The following is an 18984-nucleotide window of genomic DNA, read 5'->3' as shown; positions in this document are numbered from 1 at the left end:
AACAATAAATGTATCCAAAAAAGAAAACCTGTCTGTTAATCTTTGTTTTACACCGTTTTTACTCAGTCACTATAAACATGTAGTTTAGTGCTACAGCTTCAGCTGATAGTGCTAAAGCAACACTATCATTACCTCCGCCAAGGAGGTTATGTTTTCGGTGCCGTTTGTTTGTTTGTTAGCAGGATTACATAAAAACTACTGGCACGATTTTCATGAAACTTTGTGGAAGGGTGTAGCATGGGCCAAGGAAGAACCCATTAAATTTTGGAGCGGATCCGGATCTGACTCACGAACAAGCAATAATAGCACGAACCTTGGTGGAGGTCTGCGCTCTCCGAGTGCCCTTCTAGTTTCCAAAAGAAAACATTTACATTTGTACAAAATGGTGATCTTGCCTGCTGAAAACCTGAAACTGCAAAAGCCAACTTTGTGGCTTTTGCCACATCTTTGCTAAAAGGATAACAGTTATTCCTAACTGAATGCGAAGCAAATCTCTATCCATGTAGTTGCAAACAGCTATGATGAAAAACAGATGCACAGATTTAAGAGAGCCACTAGAAAGTGTTGATGTCACCATTTCCAACCAGTTCATTTGGGATCTCTGGGTCAGACTTTTCACTTTTCACCTCCGGACTAGACTTGTTCTCAGTCTCATTGTGAACACTGGGATTCATACCCAAGTCTTCTTCAGCACTCCGAATCAGCTCCCCTTCATTCATCTCTTGACTGGGACTTGTTGCAGAAAGGTTCTTCTCCCCGGTTTCTGACTCCTCCTCCTTCGACGACTCTCCAGATGAAGTCATCCCTGCAGGCAACTGGCTTTTCTTCTTGTGTTTCTTCTTGCTCTTTTTCTTGCTCTTTTTGGAGCGTTTGTGGTGGCGGCGTGTGTGGGTGTCATCATTCGGGGTTTTGTCTTTCCTATCTGGTTTCTTGGGGCTCAGATCATTGCTCCTTTCTCTGCTTTGCCTCTTTCTTTCCCTGTCTCTACTTCTGCTCCTTGACCTGTCTCTCTCTACTCCAAGACATGCATCTTTATCTCTACTTCTACCTCGAGGCCTGTCTCTCTCTCTACTTCTACTCCTATACTTGTCGTGCTCTCTGTCTTTATCTGTACTCCTGTTCCGAAGCCTTTCTCGCTCCCTTTCTCTACTTCTACTCCTTGACCGGTCTCGCTCTCTGTCTTTGTCTCTACTCCTGCTCCGATACCCATCTCTCCTCCTGCTGATGGGTCTCGATCTGGATGACCTGTCACTCCGTATGCTGTCTCCTCTCTGGTGATGGGACGCCCACCTCTCACGACTCCTCTCCCTGCTCCTGCTCCTGCTCCTCCACTTGCCGGCTTCTCGTCTGCTGTGGGATCTCTCTGATCTCGGGGGGCTTCTGCTGCCGTTCCGCTGTCTCCAGGATCGTTCTCTGCATCGCTCTGAATACCACCCTGCTCTGTGAGTCCCCGTGCCGCTGCGGTCTGGTGACATGTGCAGGTCTCTGTCAGCCTCCCAGAACTCATTGCCGGGGTTACGAAATACATGCAGGAAGTTACAGTGCTTCCCTTTGGGGCACTTCTGTCTGTCAAACAAGCCTGAGAAAAAAAACCAAATACACAAAGAAGCAAGATAGTGAATTCACAGAGATAGTGAATGTACAGTATATGATATGTGATACATCCATCATATGTCTTGCCCCGTCCCTTTGCACTGTACTGTGAAACTCAGCTGTCAATCTCTGCAGTAATGTCAGTCAATGCCAAATTCCTGTATATTTATTAACGCAAATAATGCGTTTCTGATTTCTGGATGAATAAGTGACTCACCACATATAGCATTCTTCCACCGTGTAACAGGGCAGAGCTCACAGTGAAGCTGCTTGCCTGCGTACCACCTCCCATTGAACTTGACGAAGGCCTCTCTACACTGCTCCTCTCTTGACGTACAACAGAGAGACAAAGGACAGAGAGTGAGAGTTTTATCCAAAATTTTGAACACGGCGCAGTTTAACTATTTTGAAAAAGTAGCTGAGTAGTTGTGCATTGGCTTACGTGTCAAACTGGATGTAAACATTTCCTCTCAAGTGTGGTTCAAAGTTGCAGCTGACCTAAAAAAACAAAAAAAACACAAAAGGAACCAGCAGATTTCAATGAAAATATTTTTTTACTGGTAATGATTGTATCACCATCCATCCAGTGAGCATGAACCTAAACGATAAAGTCTGAGGCAGGTTTCTATACAGCAAACTTTGTTTTGAAACATCCAGATATACATTAGAGCTCTGATTCTTCCTGCCATCAGTAAGAGATCTAGCATTATATTACAAGGAAAATTTCATACACTTTAATGTTTTCTTTGATCTCGTAACACAATGAAAAAAAAACACACCAGAGAACAATGAAACCAAAAATTCCCCAAACAAGATTTCACACTGTCCTGATTTTCTTACCTTGAATTGCACCACCTTGCCGACACTCTTGAACTCTGGCAGGACATCATGGTAGAAATCTAGGAAATACTCCTGCAGCTCCTCCTCGCTGTGCTCCAAACATGCATCTGTGTCATAATCATCGCGGCGACACTGCTCCATGCCAAACGTCACAAACATCGCACGGATCATCAGGGTAGGGCTTGCGGCGGGATGAACGTGCTTACGAGAACATCTGCACCCACAAGGCCGGTGGGGAGGAGAACGTACAGAGGGATGGTTGAATAGTTCATTTATGCACACAAACATCCATTCATTGAACAGATAAGTTACAGATTTATGAATGTCACACAGTTTCAAAAGAAAAACAAAAACTTACCGCTCTCCAAATCGGCATGCTCCTGTCTTGAGGAAGAAGGGACAGTTGGCTATGTCCCGCTCTGTTCCATAGTTCTCAGAGTTTTCTGTCGCTGGAGCCTCAGGATTCATCCATGGACCTCCATTATCTAGCTGCAACTGAGAACATCGACAAAATATATAGTTTAATTTTTCACTTGTTTCATTTACTGCTGAGCTTTTAGTACAGTCTCTTACATGGTCATTCTATGGTCATAAGATTGTGCACTGTAGCCCTGACAATCTTGACCCCGACACTCCTTACTGTTGGCTGCTTGTAATTTTGATGATATGGGAATTTGGGCTTATCACTGCAAGACACTCTGGATAACAGTGTAAGCTTAAAGCCTAAAATGTAAAAATGTGTAGTCTATCCTAACCACAGTTTCAATATGATCAATGCATGAGTAGGGCTTTACACTGGAAACGCTATTTTGAGAGCAATCAGTGATCATGATTAATGCTATGAAGAATTTTAAGTATGTTGTCCTGCTTATGCACTGTTCCTTTTATATGCTCTCTTGAAGGCTGACTGTAGTGGATTTTCTGTAGATTTTGAATTAGATTATACATTTCAATAATACAATAAATGTTTCCTCACTCTTTTCTACCTATGAATATTTGGGGATCATAAAAAACAATGCAATGACGTTGGTGCATGTCAATACCTGATTTTCAGCTTCGTCCAACATTTTCTGAACAGCCTCCTACAAATGGTGTAAAGACATGGCTGGTGAAAATGTGTAGGGGTCAACATAGCATATCTGTTACTGCATGTTAAGATCACATTCACCAGTACTTAAGGAGACAAAATAATTTGTTTGCGTTTCAACAGGTTAATTCCAAGATATTTGGACTATTGGGAAGCAATTTCACAGACAGTTTTCACACAGAGCCACGAGTAAAAGATACATCCTTGTCCTGAGAGTTGAAGGTGATGGCAAGGGTGTTTCTCTTTGTGTGTATCTTAGTTAAGGAACAGGATCATTGCTTGTGCCGCTCGGTCAAGGAAAAATTAAAAAGAATTGTGTATAAGGCAAGAACACTTCTTTGAAGGTAAATATTCAGTTGGTACAAAATTATACAAGTTCTAAATTAGATATGTTTAAATGTAGGATTATTTCAATCTTCAATTTGGATGCTAGTAATTGCTAATATAAAGACTGGTGATAAATCTAAGGGTCCACTCATTGGTCAAAGTAGAAGAGGATATATTTCTCTTTGTTTCTATCCTCCTGGGGCCCGTTTCACCTCTCTGTCTCGCTTCTCCTGCTGCTTTTGTTCTTTTTCCTCCTGTTCTCTCCTCTGCTGCGACTCCCACTCCTCCTTTATCCTCCGCTGTGAACACAAGAAGTGAAGCTGCTCAAGGAATGACATGTTAATTTAAATCATCAACATCATAAAAAATATCTTACAAATGACTATATAACCTGGGATGTTTAAAAACTGTCAAAATGTTCAGGTTTCTTGCATTCAAGGAACACAACACGCTCAGTTAATGACCATGTGGGCAGGTTCTGTGTGACGGATACTGAGAAGCTGTAGGATACCTCATCCTCTTCTTTTCTCTTCCTTGCAGATTCCTCCCTCTCAAAGTTGAGCCTGAACTCCTCCTGAGCAAGCCTCTCTCTTTCCAGCCACTGTTCATGCAGCCGCTGCCTGAAAAGAGAAGGTGGAGGCACATCAAACACGTATCAAACTAATTTCATATCACTAATGTAGTCTGTGTTAGTATTATCTAGATCAACATTCCTGTGTGTTATTAGATATTAGGCCTACATGTTACCAGTGAATGTGTTGCACATGAAAACAGAACAAAGTTAGTATTTAGCTACCTTTCCTCCTCAGCATTATCATCTTCTTCTTCCTCCTCCTCGGGTGAACAGTTCACTCCATCTGTTAAACCTAAGGATGTGCAAAGGCCATAAGTGTCTATCAAGCGTAACAGCAATGGTTGTTAAAACGAGAACAATATGAAGTTAACACATTTAACTTGGTAGCTAACTCCATACCACATTCTCTGACTTGGGCTAGGGCTTGGCGTTTCCGTTTTCTTCGTCCTTTCTTCAAAATCGCCCTGCGTTGCTTTTGCCTGCAGCTAAAGTGATGACAGGTAAAACAATAATGAGCAACCATATCAGACTTGAAAAGCGTAGCTAAGCCCATTAAATTGGTGCTAACTTTGAGTCCATCCAACACATAAAAAAACGGATAGTTAAGCTAACTTTAACATGATCAAAAGACAATACAAACTAAGGTTAGACAAAGTTTAAGAGAACACGCACCTTAATGCTGGAGCAGAAACCAGTGAAGGAGTGGATGCTGCCATCATAACAGCTAGCTAGCTTACGACACCTAGCTAGTTCCTTCACTAACGTTAGCTCGCCAGCATTTAGTCGAAAAACACTGGCTTGGATATTCTTATGATTGGATGAGTTATTTCTTGAGATGAGTTTGTTCGCAAAGTACTGGATTAACTTTAACTCACTCATTTACTAGTTAGCTGACAACTACTGTTAGCTACCAGTGGAGTTTGTTTTGCTCACGAGCAGAGGAAAAGGTGGCGCTAACTTTAAACACTTCCGGTTCAACCGCCTTGTGTCTTCTTCTTGTTTTTGTTTTGTTTCATGGCGCTTAACTGTCAGGTGCAGTACCGCCACCTACTGTGCTGGAGTGTAGACCAGAGTCTAAAACGAAAAAAAATAAAACTCCTCTAAACCCCATTTACTAGCCCTGTCTCTCTCAAATAATTGAGGAGACTGTTAAAAGTAATACTCCCTGATGGCACATTAAATAAATATTTAGTATCTCCTTCAACCCATAGTTTCACCATAAGTGTCTGTCTCTTTTTCAGCTGAATATTTACTGCACTGAATATATATGTTGTAGCCTACTGATTCTCTTTCTTGACAAAGTTGGACTGTTTATCTGCAATATGTTATTCAATTTTGTGTGACTCCACCTCGATCTATAGCCTAGAAGTTTTCTAATTGAGTTCTTCCTGATGTTTAAAGTGATGTTGAACTAGGCCTGCCTATCTATCTATCTATCTATCTATCTATCTATCTATCTGTCTATCTATCTACCAACAGCAGGCTTGTTTCTGATTAGTCTACTCATTTCATTATAATAAATATTATTTATAGTATATTTAGTGTGAATAACACGTACATTTATACACACTAGCACAGTATTTATTAATTAATTAATTAATTAATTAATGTTACCCACCCATTGCCAAAACAGACAGGGCAGGAAATTTATTGTCAACAAGAAAGATGAAAGTGGGAAATAAACGCAACAATGTTGATGTAACAATTATTTTACTTATTTTCCCTTTTTAATCATTGGCCAAAAACATAAGAACAGTACTAAACGTTATCAAGAACTTTACATCATCGCATCCACAGTATAAGTCAAAGATAAGGTGTCTTGTATGACCATCATCATCATTGTAGACCTCTTCTCTTTTTCTCACCGCATTATTATGGCTAAAAGAAATACACTAGCAATAATAAATAATGACAGCGTATTTCCATCACAATCATGATCCAGCTGTCCTTGTGCTGTATGCTTGATCTCTCTCTCTCTCTCTATCTATCTCTCTCTCTCTCTCTCACACACACACACACACACACACATTCATTCATTCACTCTTCTTGTCAGGTGAGGAAGATGGCCTGAGGAAGAAGGCCGGCCTGGTGGCACAGCGGTAGCACAGAGCCTGCGGCACCAGAGCGTACAGGATGTTGAGCAGCAGGAAGACAGGCTGGCTGGCAGCAGGCACTCTGTAGGAGAACGGTGTCCGCGTGTGAAGAGACGCACCGATGTGACAGAACTGGGCCTGAGAAATGAAGAAGAGAGGAAAAGGAGGAGAGAAAAATGAGAATGACTGACTGACAGCTTCTGAGCTGCTTCTGTCCTGTTCAGGTGATAGACATCTCGCTGATATCTGCAAAAAAAGGAAGACAGGGAGCTCCTCTGTTGTGTGTGAAGGTTTATTTTATCCTTGACTGTCTGATACTTACACTGTTAGATATCAAAAATCTGTGATGTTCAATGCAAGAATTATTTTGTGATGAAGAGTTGTAATTTACTTTGTTGGTCTCATCTACTTCTACTTCAGCAAGGGATTTCCTACGTTTCCCAGAATGACTTTAAAACACAACATGTCTTGTAGCTGCATTGCATTCTGGTCTATTGAGGCTGCTGTCAGTGGAGAAATTGGTATCTCCGCCTCTTCTATGATGGAGTTCTCCCTGTATGATTGTTGAATGTCGGTGCTAAATGGGGAGTCTAGAAAGAAGCTCTTGCTCTTTAGTTCTGAGGGACTGACACCAAAACATGATGTTTACCATTGACGTTTTAGGTAGTTAAAAACATTTCTGGTACCAAACTCCATTGTAGCTGTGTTGGAAATATCTTGACGTATCTTTAACAATGTTGAAGTGTTTTAGGGTGGATTTTTCCTGTTAATGGTTTGGTGAAGCATAAAGCAAAGACTCTGGCATCACCTCTCATCCTGAAAGTCTCACTAATATTTTTCAATCTGACTCCCTGGACTCCCGCCAGTTATCCTTTACAGTACATGGAGAGTGACTGAAAAAAGATGCACAAGCTGTCTCATAGCAACCATGGCTGCCAGAGCATCAGTTTTTCTATTTATATCTTGGCCAGACAGCTGACATTTAAGTGAATACCACCATTCCTCCTGGTCTGAAGTCAGCGACTGCCTTTGTCCCGCCGGTGAGTGACGTGTCAGCCTGCAGTTCCAACAAAAAGCTGCTTCATATTGATGAGATCTGATTGGTGCCCTAGCTGCTCCCACCACTCTTTAGAGTTTCCATCTTTAGATGTCAACGTCATCTGTTCATACAGAACCACTGTGGTGTGACTGCACTGTAGAAACATAACATAACATAAACAAAGAGACCAATCTGCAGCACTAGAAGAGAGGAGAAGTTATAGAATTCCAGAACAGAAGCTGGTATATGGGCATTTTGAATATGAGGCCAGACGTAACTTACAAAACAGAGTAGAATGAAACTATGTTGGTGTTTCAAACTTGATTATTTCATTTTCACTGTATTGTGTGTTGAAAATTGTATATCACTGTGTCACTGTTAACATGCATTGACATCTGATACATTTTGGTCTTGAGGGATACATCAAAATAGTACACACAGCTCTCCCTAAGCCCTTGTTTTAGAAGGTATCGCAGACACTAGGTGTTAATAGGTGTGTAGAGTAATACCTTCACAGGAGTAATGATCAATAATCTCTGCAGAGTCACTGTCACCCACAGTCTCAATGTGATGCCACAGTAAGAAGTCACATGTAAAAACCCACGTTAATTCAAAGCATGTGGTACATCTTGGTGAAAATGACATTTTCAATTGCGAATTGTCAATCTGCATGTGACATTATGTTTTCACGTGAAACAAATTTTGTCATATGTAATGTCAGGTGAGAATTTCACATATGAAAACCGTGTCCAAAATGCACATGAATTCATGTGGGGTTTTTTTTTTTTTTACATGGATATACTGGTATTTACAAGTTATGCAAGGCAGAAATTCATGGCTCAGTGTTATCTCCTCTGTGTCTCAGAAATATCTTGTAAAAAAGAGATATAGTCTATACATTTGGTTCCCACTTTAAATGTGAAGAATCCCAACAGAAATAGTCACAGAGGCCATTTTAGACTTTGACAATATATATGAGAAATAGATGCTTTGAGTTGGAAAAACCTCTTTGTCTTCCAAAACTGTTTCAAGTTTCCTAGTTACACTAGTCAAAGTCAAGTCAAATTTTATTTGTATAGCACAGTTGATACTACTTACCTGTGCCAGCGCCCCTGAGTGCACAAGGGTCAGGTCTGGCATCCACTCACATCCTGGGACCAACAGCCCATAAAGAGCAATGATGTAGTACGGTCCAGAGTACAGCATGCTCACCAGCATCTGGCAGACAAGAGTACAGTTTGATGTGTCTGAGACTTAAATGTCCTTAAAAGTGTAATCATGATGTTAGGACACAAGTAAGGTGTCCATAGCCTCAGTAGCCTCTGTTACCTGTATTTTAGGATAGGCTGAGGGGTCTTTCAGGTAAGGTTCATACTGCTGAGTGTATTCTTGACACCATTTGCTGGAACAGTCCAGGACAACCTACATAAAATTAATTAATTCATTAATTCAAACCTTTATTTAATCCTCGGGCCACACTGAGAGAAAGACTCTGATTTGCAAGGTTGCCGAGGTAACAATAGATATAGAACACAAAAATCTAAGAAAAAATTGGGACAATAAATAAATAAAAATGAAGTGAAAATATTAGTCGAAACATTTACATTCAAAATTCATGAGATTTACAATTAGATTCTTGAAACACCCCAGTGATAACAATGAATCAGTCTTTAAAAGGCTTTGCAGTTCATTCTCAGTATGAGGGGAACAAAATCTAAATGCCTTTCCTATGTCAGAATTAACTTTTAGAGCCAATACTGGAATCTGGTTTTATACGCTCTAATATTCCAGTCCAACAGTGTTGTGATATAACAAGGTAATTTGTTGAGAAGGGCTCTGTAAATGAAAAAATACTAGTGTTGATCTCGCTTCACAGAGGAAGGTGAGAGAAGATACAGCAGCAGTATTAAATCTAGAGGCGCTCTACATAAAGCGGTTGTCCTGCCTCTGTGTGTGGTAGCCTGTTGAACCTCTTTTAGTCCTTACCAGGCCTCTGAAGACGCAGAAAGCCGTAGCAGGGATGAGGTAGATGATGAACAGGAGGTCCAAAGGTCTGTGGACCAGGCGTTTCCTCTGGGCCTCCTGGATGTTCTGACAGGAATAAGAGCAACAGCAACACGTCAAGCTCAAACTATGACTGATGTTTCTTATACTGAAACTGTAAGCAGAATTTGAATGGGTGCTGTGGGTGCCTGGCACCCGTGGCCAACAATGTAGAGAATCCCTTGGAATTTAGTAATATTGGTAAAAAAAAAATACTCATTAGGTAAATAAGCAAATTATGAACAATCACAGACAATTTTCCATAGTTAATTCACTCATAATTTTTATCAACACAGTCTTTGGCATTTTGCAAAGACAAAATATAGAAAAATGAATTTGTGGTGTTGGTGCAATATGGCAGATTTGGGGGAAAAATTGTGTTGCTGTGATATTGAGGCACTTACATGACTCAATGAGAATTGGTAAATAAATAATAATAAATAAATGTTGTTTTGACAAGTCACTGGGAAGTACCACTGCATTTTCTGTACCATAATGTGAATCTGTGAATCTTAATTGTAATTTCAGTATGCTTATAAGTTATTATTTTTGCCCTTTTGGACCTATACCATGGTTGAGTAGACAGAGATCACAACTATAGCTTGTCCCCATATGCATGAAAGGCAAGCTCCGCCCCTGCCTACATTTAAACATTTGGAATAGTTTTGTTCAACACTCCTCTTTAACAACTGTTGTTTTGATCCTGAGGACTTGGCTTCTCACCAGCAGCTGAAATTCCTGTGTGGACGACTGGCTGAAGACACGGAAACAAGCCCAAACAGACACCAAGATATACAGCATGTGTAAGAGGAAGAGAGGACCGACGTGGGTCCCATATTTCCCTGGGGGAAAAGACAGAACAAGACAGAACAAGACAGTACCTGTTTGTGGGAAATGTAAAAGCTTATATATGAAGTCAGCATGTTTAATATGTGCATCAAGTAATCAATTTGAGCCACTTCAATTCTAGTCTTGAGAAAACACAAAAGTTTGGACCACTTCATTATTTTTAGGGGAGCTGTGTGTGCGAGAGGGAGGTTGCATGTCCTACAGTAGCCATCTAAATGCATCCCATTATTTTTAGTTTACTTACCCACAGCATTCCCAAGAATGTAGACTATGACACACATGAGAAAAGATCCCACCCAGTAGAGTCCAATGGCCCTGTAACTGTCCCTGCAAACCACAGTCAGATAGATAGACAGATAGACAGATAGATAGATAGATAGATAGATAGATAGATACTCAACACATGAATGACTGTAAATGACTGTTTCAATTCATGTAAATAAGCCTTGATTGCAATGATACTAATAAATGTTGGTGACTGATGTATAAGGGCAACAATGAGACAAACTGTTCCCACATTTGGCTATTTTTTTTACCTATCTGTTAAATCAGCATTGCATATAGAAAACACAGAACCTACCCCCAAGTAATGGCAGCAACCATGAGCAGATACATGAGGTAGTGCACACATCCATCCCAGTAGGAGATCATGTGGCCGTGAGCCGTGTTGATGTGAGGATCTGCCTGAAACACGGGGTCATGTCATCAGTCAGTTAGGATGTGTGGAGGCAACAAAGGTCATCCTCAAACAGAGAGAGGCAACAGGACACTCGCCTCTTTGAGGTAGAAAGTCACGAAGCCATCGATGATGCTGTCCTGCTCCAGCCCAATGATCAGGTTCAGCACACTCAGGAAGGCATACACTGCATACACTGTAGAGGGGCATACATTGTTGTTGCTTTTATTTGGGTTTATAACTTCAAAACTGTTATGTTTTCTGTCTTTTTGAATATTAAACCACAAAATGTTCTTTAAAAAACATAATAATAGCAACACCACACAAGCAAAAAGTAACATTCAAAGATCATGAATGTGTGGATAACTCAATTTTCATGTTTTAAAAAAAAAAGTCAGAGCACCTTATAATTTCAAGCTGATGATTTGATATTAATTTAGTATTCATATTTAATTCCATAGAGGGAACAATAATAGCCTGGTCTGGTCAGAACAGGATACAGAGCTACTAAAGAGACTAATGAGAAGAGGACATTTATGAATACATACCATAATATTGTATAATAATATAATAATTCCATGACTCATACCATAGAAGACTGGATCTTCTGGGGCCTTCTGCTTGAACATAAAACGGACCGAAATTGCCAGGATAAGAACTGTTGTGCAGCCAGCGAAGAAGACTGCTTCAATACTAAACACAAGACATTTACATTAATAAACAATTAATAATGTAACAATGTAACAATTTTCAACTGCTATGTCAATAACTAATGCTCCAGTCAGTGATCGTCACATTTTTTCATTGGCAAAGATAACATCCAAATATAATTTATTCAGACTCACCTGTTGTAGTAAATAAGGGAGTTAAAGAAATAGGAGATGGGTATGGACATCAAGGACAGAACAAACACCCCGGTCCCAGCTGACGCGCTCATTGCAGATCCCGTTTGAGCAATTTTCTCCCCGAGGATTGTGGATCTGAGGAAGGCGCGTTCAGCCGGAGAACTGAGCCATGTCCAGTCTACAAGTCACATTCAAGAAATCATCAACAATTACGGCATAATTCCATCGTTATCACAAACTTACAAATCTTCAACTCATGCATGCTTAAGCTCTCTCTCTCTCTCCTCTCTGTCTGTCCCTGTCTCTGTCTCTCTCTCTCTCTCTCTCTCTCTCACACACACACACACACACACACACACACACACACACACACACACACACACACAGCTATTTCGGGTGCCATTGATTGATTGATATAGTGAATGAGTGAAATTATTTCATGAATTTCATTCAGAGTGAAATTTCTTGGTTGTTTTTATTTATATTTTTCTGGACAGTGTAGCGTTTCTCCCTTTATTTTTACATTACAGCACAATAGTGGCAGTGGCAGAACTTTTTTCTCAGTCACGGTAACCCATAGTTTATGAAACTGGTAGGTCCGGCCCTCAGTTCTGATTGTCGTCACTGTCGAAGCCATTATTAAATACACAATAAAAGCAAACCTATGTCCGTGAATACTAAATACGAAATGTTTGTGTTCTTTTTTTTTAAATACAATAATATGTTACTGCCGTTTCTAACAACACAGCTCAGCCGTTCAAAGTGAATGTGAAGAGACCGCCCACTAGCGGTCGACTGTACAACTTCAATCAGGCAGCACAGGAAGGCGTAAACTGCGGAAGTGTGCGTCATTTCTGGAGAGCCGAGCGCAGCGCAAGCTAGCAAGTAAACATCCAAGAACGATGGCCGCTCCGGTGAAACCACGCAAAAGACTGTAAATATTGCACAGTCGGTGTAAGTTTCCGTTTCAACGCTGGTCGCAGCTGGTCGCCGAGTAACTGGAAGTGCAGCATGGCGACCGGGGGCGGCGGTGGCGGCGGATTGGCGTCAAATCTTGAAGGACAAGCGGCGTCCAATTTGGCTCAGTCTGGAGCGGGCAGGACCGCAGCCGCAGCGCTCGCCAACGTGCCAGTCTCCGCTCCTGCCCCGTCCATTTCCGCTCCCGTCATGGGTCTTCACCGGGAGCCCATGTACAACTGGCAGGCCACGAAGAGCTCTCTGAAGGAGCGCTTCGCCTTCCTCTTCAATAACGAACTTCTCAGCGACGTCAGGTTTATAGTCGGTAAAGGCCGGCAGGCTCAGAGGATACCGGCCCATAAATTCGTCCTGGCTGCGGGCAGCGCCGTTTTCGATGCCATGTTCAACGGGGGAATGGCCACTACCTCGGCCGAAATAGAGCTGCCTGACGTGGAGCCGGCAGCCTTCCTTGCCCTGCTCAGGTAGACCACATTGTCACCACTTACTGCCCAAATTCAAGCCCACTGGGTCACTTTAGTATCTGAGCCTCCAGCAACCTGCAGCTTCAGTTATATTTGCAGGATGCCATTTGGCTGTTGCACTGCACTCTGGGATTTGTGGCCCTGTCTCCAGTTAGACAGAGCCTTAATATCACTATAAGATCAGTGATGGTAGTAAACAAAAAGGTGGGTAAACTACAGTAGGACCTCCAGTCTGTGATCATCATAAGGCAAACAACCACCATTGTAAAGCATTAATTATATTTTTAGAAAAACATTAATTTATGTTTTTTAATGCCTCTATCGCCATTGGTGCTACTTACTACATTGCATACTGTAAATTTGTCGTGTAAAGATTTATGTCAAAAAGGTGGGTAAACTGCACATCCTCTCCTGTCTGCAGGTTCCTGTACTCTGATGAGGTCCACATCGGTCCAGAGACTGTGATGACGACTCTGTACACGGCTAAGAAGTACGCAGTCCCCGCTCTGGAGAGTCACTGTGTCGAGTTCCTCACAAAGCACCTCAGAGCTGACAATGCGTTTATGCTCCTCACTCAGGTAATCCTCATCCACACCTACACACTCAAACACTGTTAACACTTTTCCTATCTGGCTTTGAAGAGAGCTTTGTTAACCCTAGGTTTGGTTTGCCACCGAAAGACATAAGGGACCAAAATCAGATGCAAGACAGGGGAAGAAAGTTGCTTTCTTCCCCTGTTTTTTTGCCCCCTTGATCGGATTTTTAGGGGCATTTTGGTCCTTTTCTGGCACAATTTTATTGAACTGTGAATAATAATAATACCACATGTCCCACACTTACTTTCCACTCTCACTCAACTCTCAGCAAGAGAGGGTTTGTTTTTTTTTATGTAATAGTTATGATATTAGCATTTTTTTCTACTGCTTCAGGCTGCATGCTCATTTGTTTCCTGATCAGAAAAACACTCTTGCCCAGAACGCACTGCAAAGGATCCCCGGTCATCATAGGATGATAGGATCATAGGATGGATAGGATCATAGGATGAATCACCTACAGTAACCCGGAGGGGACAGTAGTCGCATTCACGTCTGAACATTTGACAACGCATTGAAAAAACACTGAACAGACCGAAAATTTTTAAAAAAGGTGCTCCTAATTATCGGGGGAATTTCTTGCCCCCTTACTGTTCATTTCACAGGCATTTTATTAAATTTCAAGGCCGTTTTTGCCCCGAGCCCTGCTAATTTCTGAACCTCATGCAAAGCTCGTCTTTATATAGACTTTCCCAAATCAGGTGGTGCTGGTATCCTACTAGGGAACCAGATACCCAGGAATCTAGCTAGATTTGTTCACTTGCAATGCTTTCGCTAAGAACAAACTTTCACTTCACTTGTTTTTGTTGTTGTTTTTTTTTTTGTTTTTTTGTTGTTTTTTTTCATTTTTGACAACCCCAAAACACTTTTTGGGTTTACCAGACAAGGTATTTGGAAACTAAACTAAATATGAAATCGAATTACACAGAATTACTTTTCTTCACAGTTTGTAAAACAGTAGACATTCTCCTTTGGAGCATGCGTAGTTAGATGACCTGAAATCACCGTAACATACTCATGTGGCTTCTGTTATGCTTTCATTGCAGGCCAGGCTCTTTGATGAGCCTCAGCTTGCCAGCCTCTGCTTGGATACCATAGACAAAAGCACTGCTGATGCTATAAACGCCGAGGGCTTTACTGATATTGACCTAGGTATGTAAATGGTCAAGACTTTTCCTGTCCTGTTGCAGTGTTTGAATCTGAACTGATCAGCATTCTGTGTGTGTGTGTGTGTGTGTGTGTGTGTGTGTAGACACCTTATGTGCAGTGCTAGAAAGAGACACCCTCGGCATCAGGGAGAACCGTCTGTTTGGGGCGGTGGTGCGCTGGGCGGATGCTGAGTGTTACAGACAACAGCTTCCCCTGACCTCAGAGAACAAACAGAAGGTTCTGGGGAAAGCGCTCTCGCTCATCCGCTTCCCACTCATGACTGTGGAGGAGTTTGCCGCAGGTAAGCGTATCACAAAACAAAAAAAATAAATGTCTTTTTCCATGTCAAATTTTATACTGTTCATTTTTTTCTGTAATAACACCAAATGCATAATGCCATTAATGAACATAATTCACCATGTGTGTTTTGTTTTTTGTCATGTGCCTGATGTGTGCAAAGAACCCAAACCACAGAAACCAGTTTGATATTCTTTCTTGTGCAACAGGGCCTGCCCAGTCTGGAATATTGTTCGATCGGGAGGTGGTAAATCTGTTTTTACACTTTACAGTAAACCCCAAACCACGAGTCGACTACATTGACAGACCCCGCTGCTGCCTCAGGGGGAAGGAATGCAGCATTAATAGGTTCCACCAGGTTGAGAGTCGATGGGGGTACAGTGGTACCAGTGACAGAATCAGGTGGGACAGCGTGCCGCGGCGGTTAGCTCTCCTAATGTGGTTCATAAGCGCAAATGGAAAGATGGTTAACGGACAACACAAGTTACACTTTTCTCCTTTTCTCTCTCTCTCTCTTTCTACAGATTCAATGTTAATAGACGAATATCAATAGTGGGGTTTGGCTTGTATGGTTCAATACATGGACCCACTGACTATCAGGTCAACATACAGGTAAGTATTGGCATGTAAGGTGTATTGATGTTAAAGGAAAAATCCACCCCCGGATACTCTTACAGTGTTAAATATCACAAATCTGTGATGTTCAATGCATTCCAGGAGTTATTTTGTGTTGTAATTTACTTTTTTGGTTTACCTACCTTCCCTCAACCTGCCTCGCCTGCTTCTATTTCAATTAGTGATTTCCTACATTTCCCAGAATGCCTTTCGACAATCCCCAGAGAAAGGGCGTGTACTTATACATATAGTTGGAGAGAGTGATAGTGATAGCATAGTAACGGCAAGAGAAATTGTTATCTCAGAGTCTAGAAAGAAGCTCTTGCTCTTTGATTCTGAGGGACTGACACCCAAACCTGACGTTTCCCATTGATGTTTTAAATGGCTAAAGAAAATTCTAACTTGTAGCTATAAACTCGTAGCTATAACCTTGTAGCGGAAATATCTTGACGTGACATCACATCATCTACATTAGTTATCCACAGGAATAAGAACAATACACACACCAAACAACAAAATGAACCCAGAAAAGCAAGTAGCTAGTTTCAAGGTGTTTTAGGGTGGATTTTTCCTTTTTTTAAAAAACATTTTTACACAACATTATTCATTCAGTTAATAAAAAAATGTCTTATTTTGCAGATCATTGAGAGCGACAAAAGCCTTACACTTGGGCAGAATGACACAGGTTTCAGTTGTGACGGCACAGCAAACACATTCAGAGTGATGTTTAAAGAGCCTGTGGAAATCCTACCCAATGTCAGCTACACTGCTTGTGCCACCTTAAAGGTTAGTCTTACTATCAGTATATACAATACATTCTCAAATGCATGCATGACCATTACCTGTTTTTTTTTTTTTTACCCCTGGTTAGGATTCACCAAGCGCATGTCTTTTTAATTTCTTCCTTTCAGGGCCCAGACTCCCATTACGGCACCAAAGGCTTGAAGAAAGTGACCCAGGAATCGGCAACGGGGACCAAGACGACGTTTTTCTTCTTCAGCTCACCTGGAAATAACAATGGTACATCAGTGGAGGATGGGCAGATACCAGAGATCATCTACTACACCTAGACTCTTAACATGTTGTCAAGCAGGTACACTGAACCAGGGAGACCTCAGACTGCTGGGAAGACTGGACTGCTGGAGAGATTGTGCCTCATGTTCACTTGGAATAAAGAATGTTTAAGTGTGTGTGTGTGTGTGTGTGTGTGCGCGCGTGCATGCATCCGTACATGTGTGTCTGTCTATACATTGGTGTACAGACATGTTTTTTGATGAGATTGGAGTGGGACTCTTAAAGATCGGTTGGAGGTTTAGGGAAATCACAGTTCTTCTGGTTTGAAAAAGCTTTTTGGGCATAAACTTATCATTGGTTGTAAATTATACAAATCACGGTGTTCTGTGTGTGTGTGTGTGTGTCATTATCGGTAGGCAGCCAATGCATGAGTGTAGTCTCTGTGTGTGTGTGTGAGAAACTGTAGAGACAGCCGCTCATTGTTGGTCAATGCCAGTTCATCCTGTCATTTTGTCCTATCTTTGCTGATGCGATTACTGAAACTGTATAATATTTACATCTTTTATTGTGCACTACTTTTATCATTTATTCAGCAGGTGTCTTCAAGTAATTTTTTTTTTTTTTTTTTTTGCATTGTAATGATGAGGATCAGTGTGTGTACCGATGTGTTTGCCAGTGGTACATGCTGTAATTTATGATACCATGTTGTTTGCTTAGCACTTCATTAAAATGTAAGAAAAGAACGTTCCAGGACTTTTATGGTCAAATGAATGAAAATGGCTATTTTTTAGCTTTTTGGCAATAAAATGTGATAAGACCAATGCAAGATTAGTTCCTTGGATATACACTCCAAATGAGTCTGCTTTTGGGTAAATCATTGATAATGCAGAGCTCATACACTTCCTCTTTCTGTCACTAGAGGATGCCAGAAACTCCATACAGCTGTCAAACTTTGTTACTGAACAGATGAATTGGGAGAAGGGATGATAGGTGATCAGCTTTCAGCCATAAATTGTCATCATTACCATCAAAGTATTTTAGCAAACTAGTCAGTATGAGTAAGGCGGATCATGAACTATGAACTACTATTCCATTAGACTATGTTATTCATAATAGTCTAGCCAATTTCACAACCATCCTGGCAGTAAAAGAAGCTTTTACCGGTCTACATGCTTTATCGCAACTGGTGGTGCAACTCTGAGACACTTAAAAAGTACCAACACTGATGTCAGAGAAGAAAGAGAATTTAAGGAATAATGTCATATTCTTGATATGGCTGCAATTAATTGTGTACAATCATACAAGCAATTTTAGACTGATTAATATTCATAGCATATTGGCAATATTGAAATGTTTCTTTTCATTTAGAATGTGTGCAGTAGTTTGAAATCATCAGGATGTTTTCAAGATGCCAAAAGTGCAGTAAAATATTTTTGCTCCTCAAATCATCCAGACTACAATTAGCTACTGATAAATAATTGCAATATCTAGCAAAATAACCAGCGTTATCATTTTATCCATAGTTGTGTAGTCCTGAATCCTGATGCTATCATGAACAAAGTCAGATTAATTCTTGTCGGCTGTGCATAATTCTCATAGTCAGTACAAGTCAAAAGAAGATTTACAACAGTGAAGCTGAAGGCTACATGTATAGCAGAGAGATGAAGTGCTCTTAAATTGCATAATCTGCACATTCATGTGAGGAAGGCGGTGAAGAGAAGGCCACTTTAGATGGTTGTGAGTGGGCTTTGAGGAGGAGAGTGATCCACAGAGGCTGCCAGGTGAGTCACCAGGACCTGAGAGCTTCTCCTGCTCGCTGCCCACTCAGACACACTCCACAACAGAAAACAACTAAGAAAATCAGTTTTAGGAAGGTTTTTGCCACCCACCAGCGTGAAATTCTCAGAACCA

General features: G+C 41.1%; 3 protein-coding genes across 4 annotated transcripts; 1 reads left to right on the top strand and 2 right to left on the bottom strand.

Annotated features, from left to right (window-relative positions):
• Positions 1–41: 41 nt before the first annotated feature.
• On the bottom strand, positions 42–5341 carry zrsr2 (zinc finger (CCCH type), RNA-binding motif and serine/arginine rich 2). The gene is made up of 11 exons (XM_071900416.2): positions 5094–5341; positions 4821–4906; positions 4644–4713; positions 4359–4467; positions 4060–4146; positions 3477–3515; positions 2792–2928; positions 2434–2647; positions 2036–2091; positions 1811–1920; positions 42–1579 (listed from the first exon to the last, which is right to left on the bottom strand). Exons 1-11 carry the CDS (start codon positions 5138–5140, stop codon positions 555–557), a joined length of 1980 nt encoding a protein of 659 aa, XP_071756517.2. The 5' UTR covers positions 5141–5341; the 3' UTR covers positions 42–554.
• An 866-nt stretch (positions 5342–6207) lies between these two features.
• On the bottom strand, positions 6208–12218 carry LOC139912576 (transmembrane 6 superfamily member 1-like). The gene is given in 10 exon segments (XM_078283663.1): positions 6208–6652; positions 8652–8771; positions 8883–8975; positions 9540–9644; positions 10320–10438; positions 10690–10772; positions 11026–11125; positions 11216–11317; positions 11711–11836; positions 11962–12218. Coding segments are annotated over 10 exon segments (1143 nt in total). The 5' UTR covers positions 12059–12218; the 3' UTR covers positions 6208–6454.
• Positions 12219–12854: 636 nt separating this feature from the next.
• LOC139912575 (BTB/POZ domain-containing protein 1-like) lies at positions 12855–17866 on the top strand. 2 transcript variants are annotated; one of them, XM_071900410.2, is made up of 8 exons: positions 12855–13405; positions 13827–13983; positions 15045–15150; positions 15251–15448; positions 15717–15846; positions 15969–16056; positions 16699–16845; positions 16971–17866. In XM_071900410.2, exons 1-8 carry the CDS (start codon positions 12978–12980, stop codon positions 17127–17129), a joined length of 1413 nt encoding a protein of 470 aa, XP_071756511.1. In that variant the 5' UTR covers positions 12855–12977; the 3' UTR covers positions 17130–17866. The 2 variants fall into 2 exon arrangements, with proteins under 2 accessions (XP_071756511.1, XP_071756510.1); XM_071900409.2 differs by having other exon boundaries at positions 15654–15846.
• Positions 17867–18984: the final 1118 nt, after the last annotated feature.

The sequence above is a fragment of the Centroberyx gerrardi genome, chromosome 1 (assembly GCF_048128805.1).
Source record: "Centroberyx gerrardi isolate f3 chromosome 1, fCenGer3.hap1.cur.20231027, whole genome shotgun sequence".
In the NCBI taxonomy this organism is placed as follows: Eukaryota; Metazoa; Chordata; class Actinopteri; order Beryciformes; family Berycidae; genus Centroberyx; species Centroberyx gerrardi.
The sequence above is the reverse complement of the archived record's forward strand: the minus strand, read 5'-3'. Positions and strand labels throughout refer to the sequence as shown.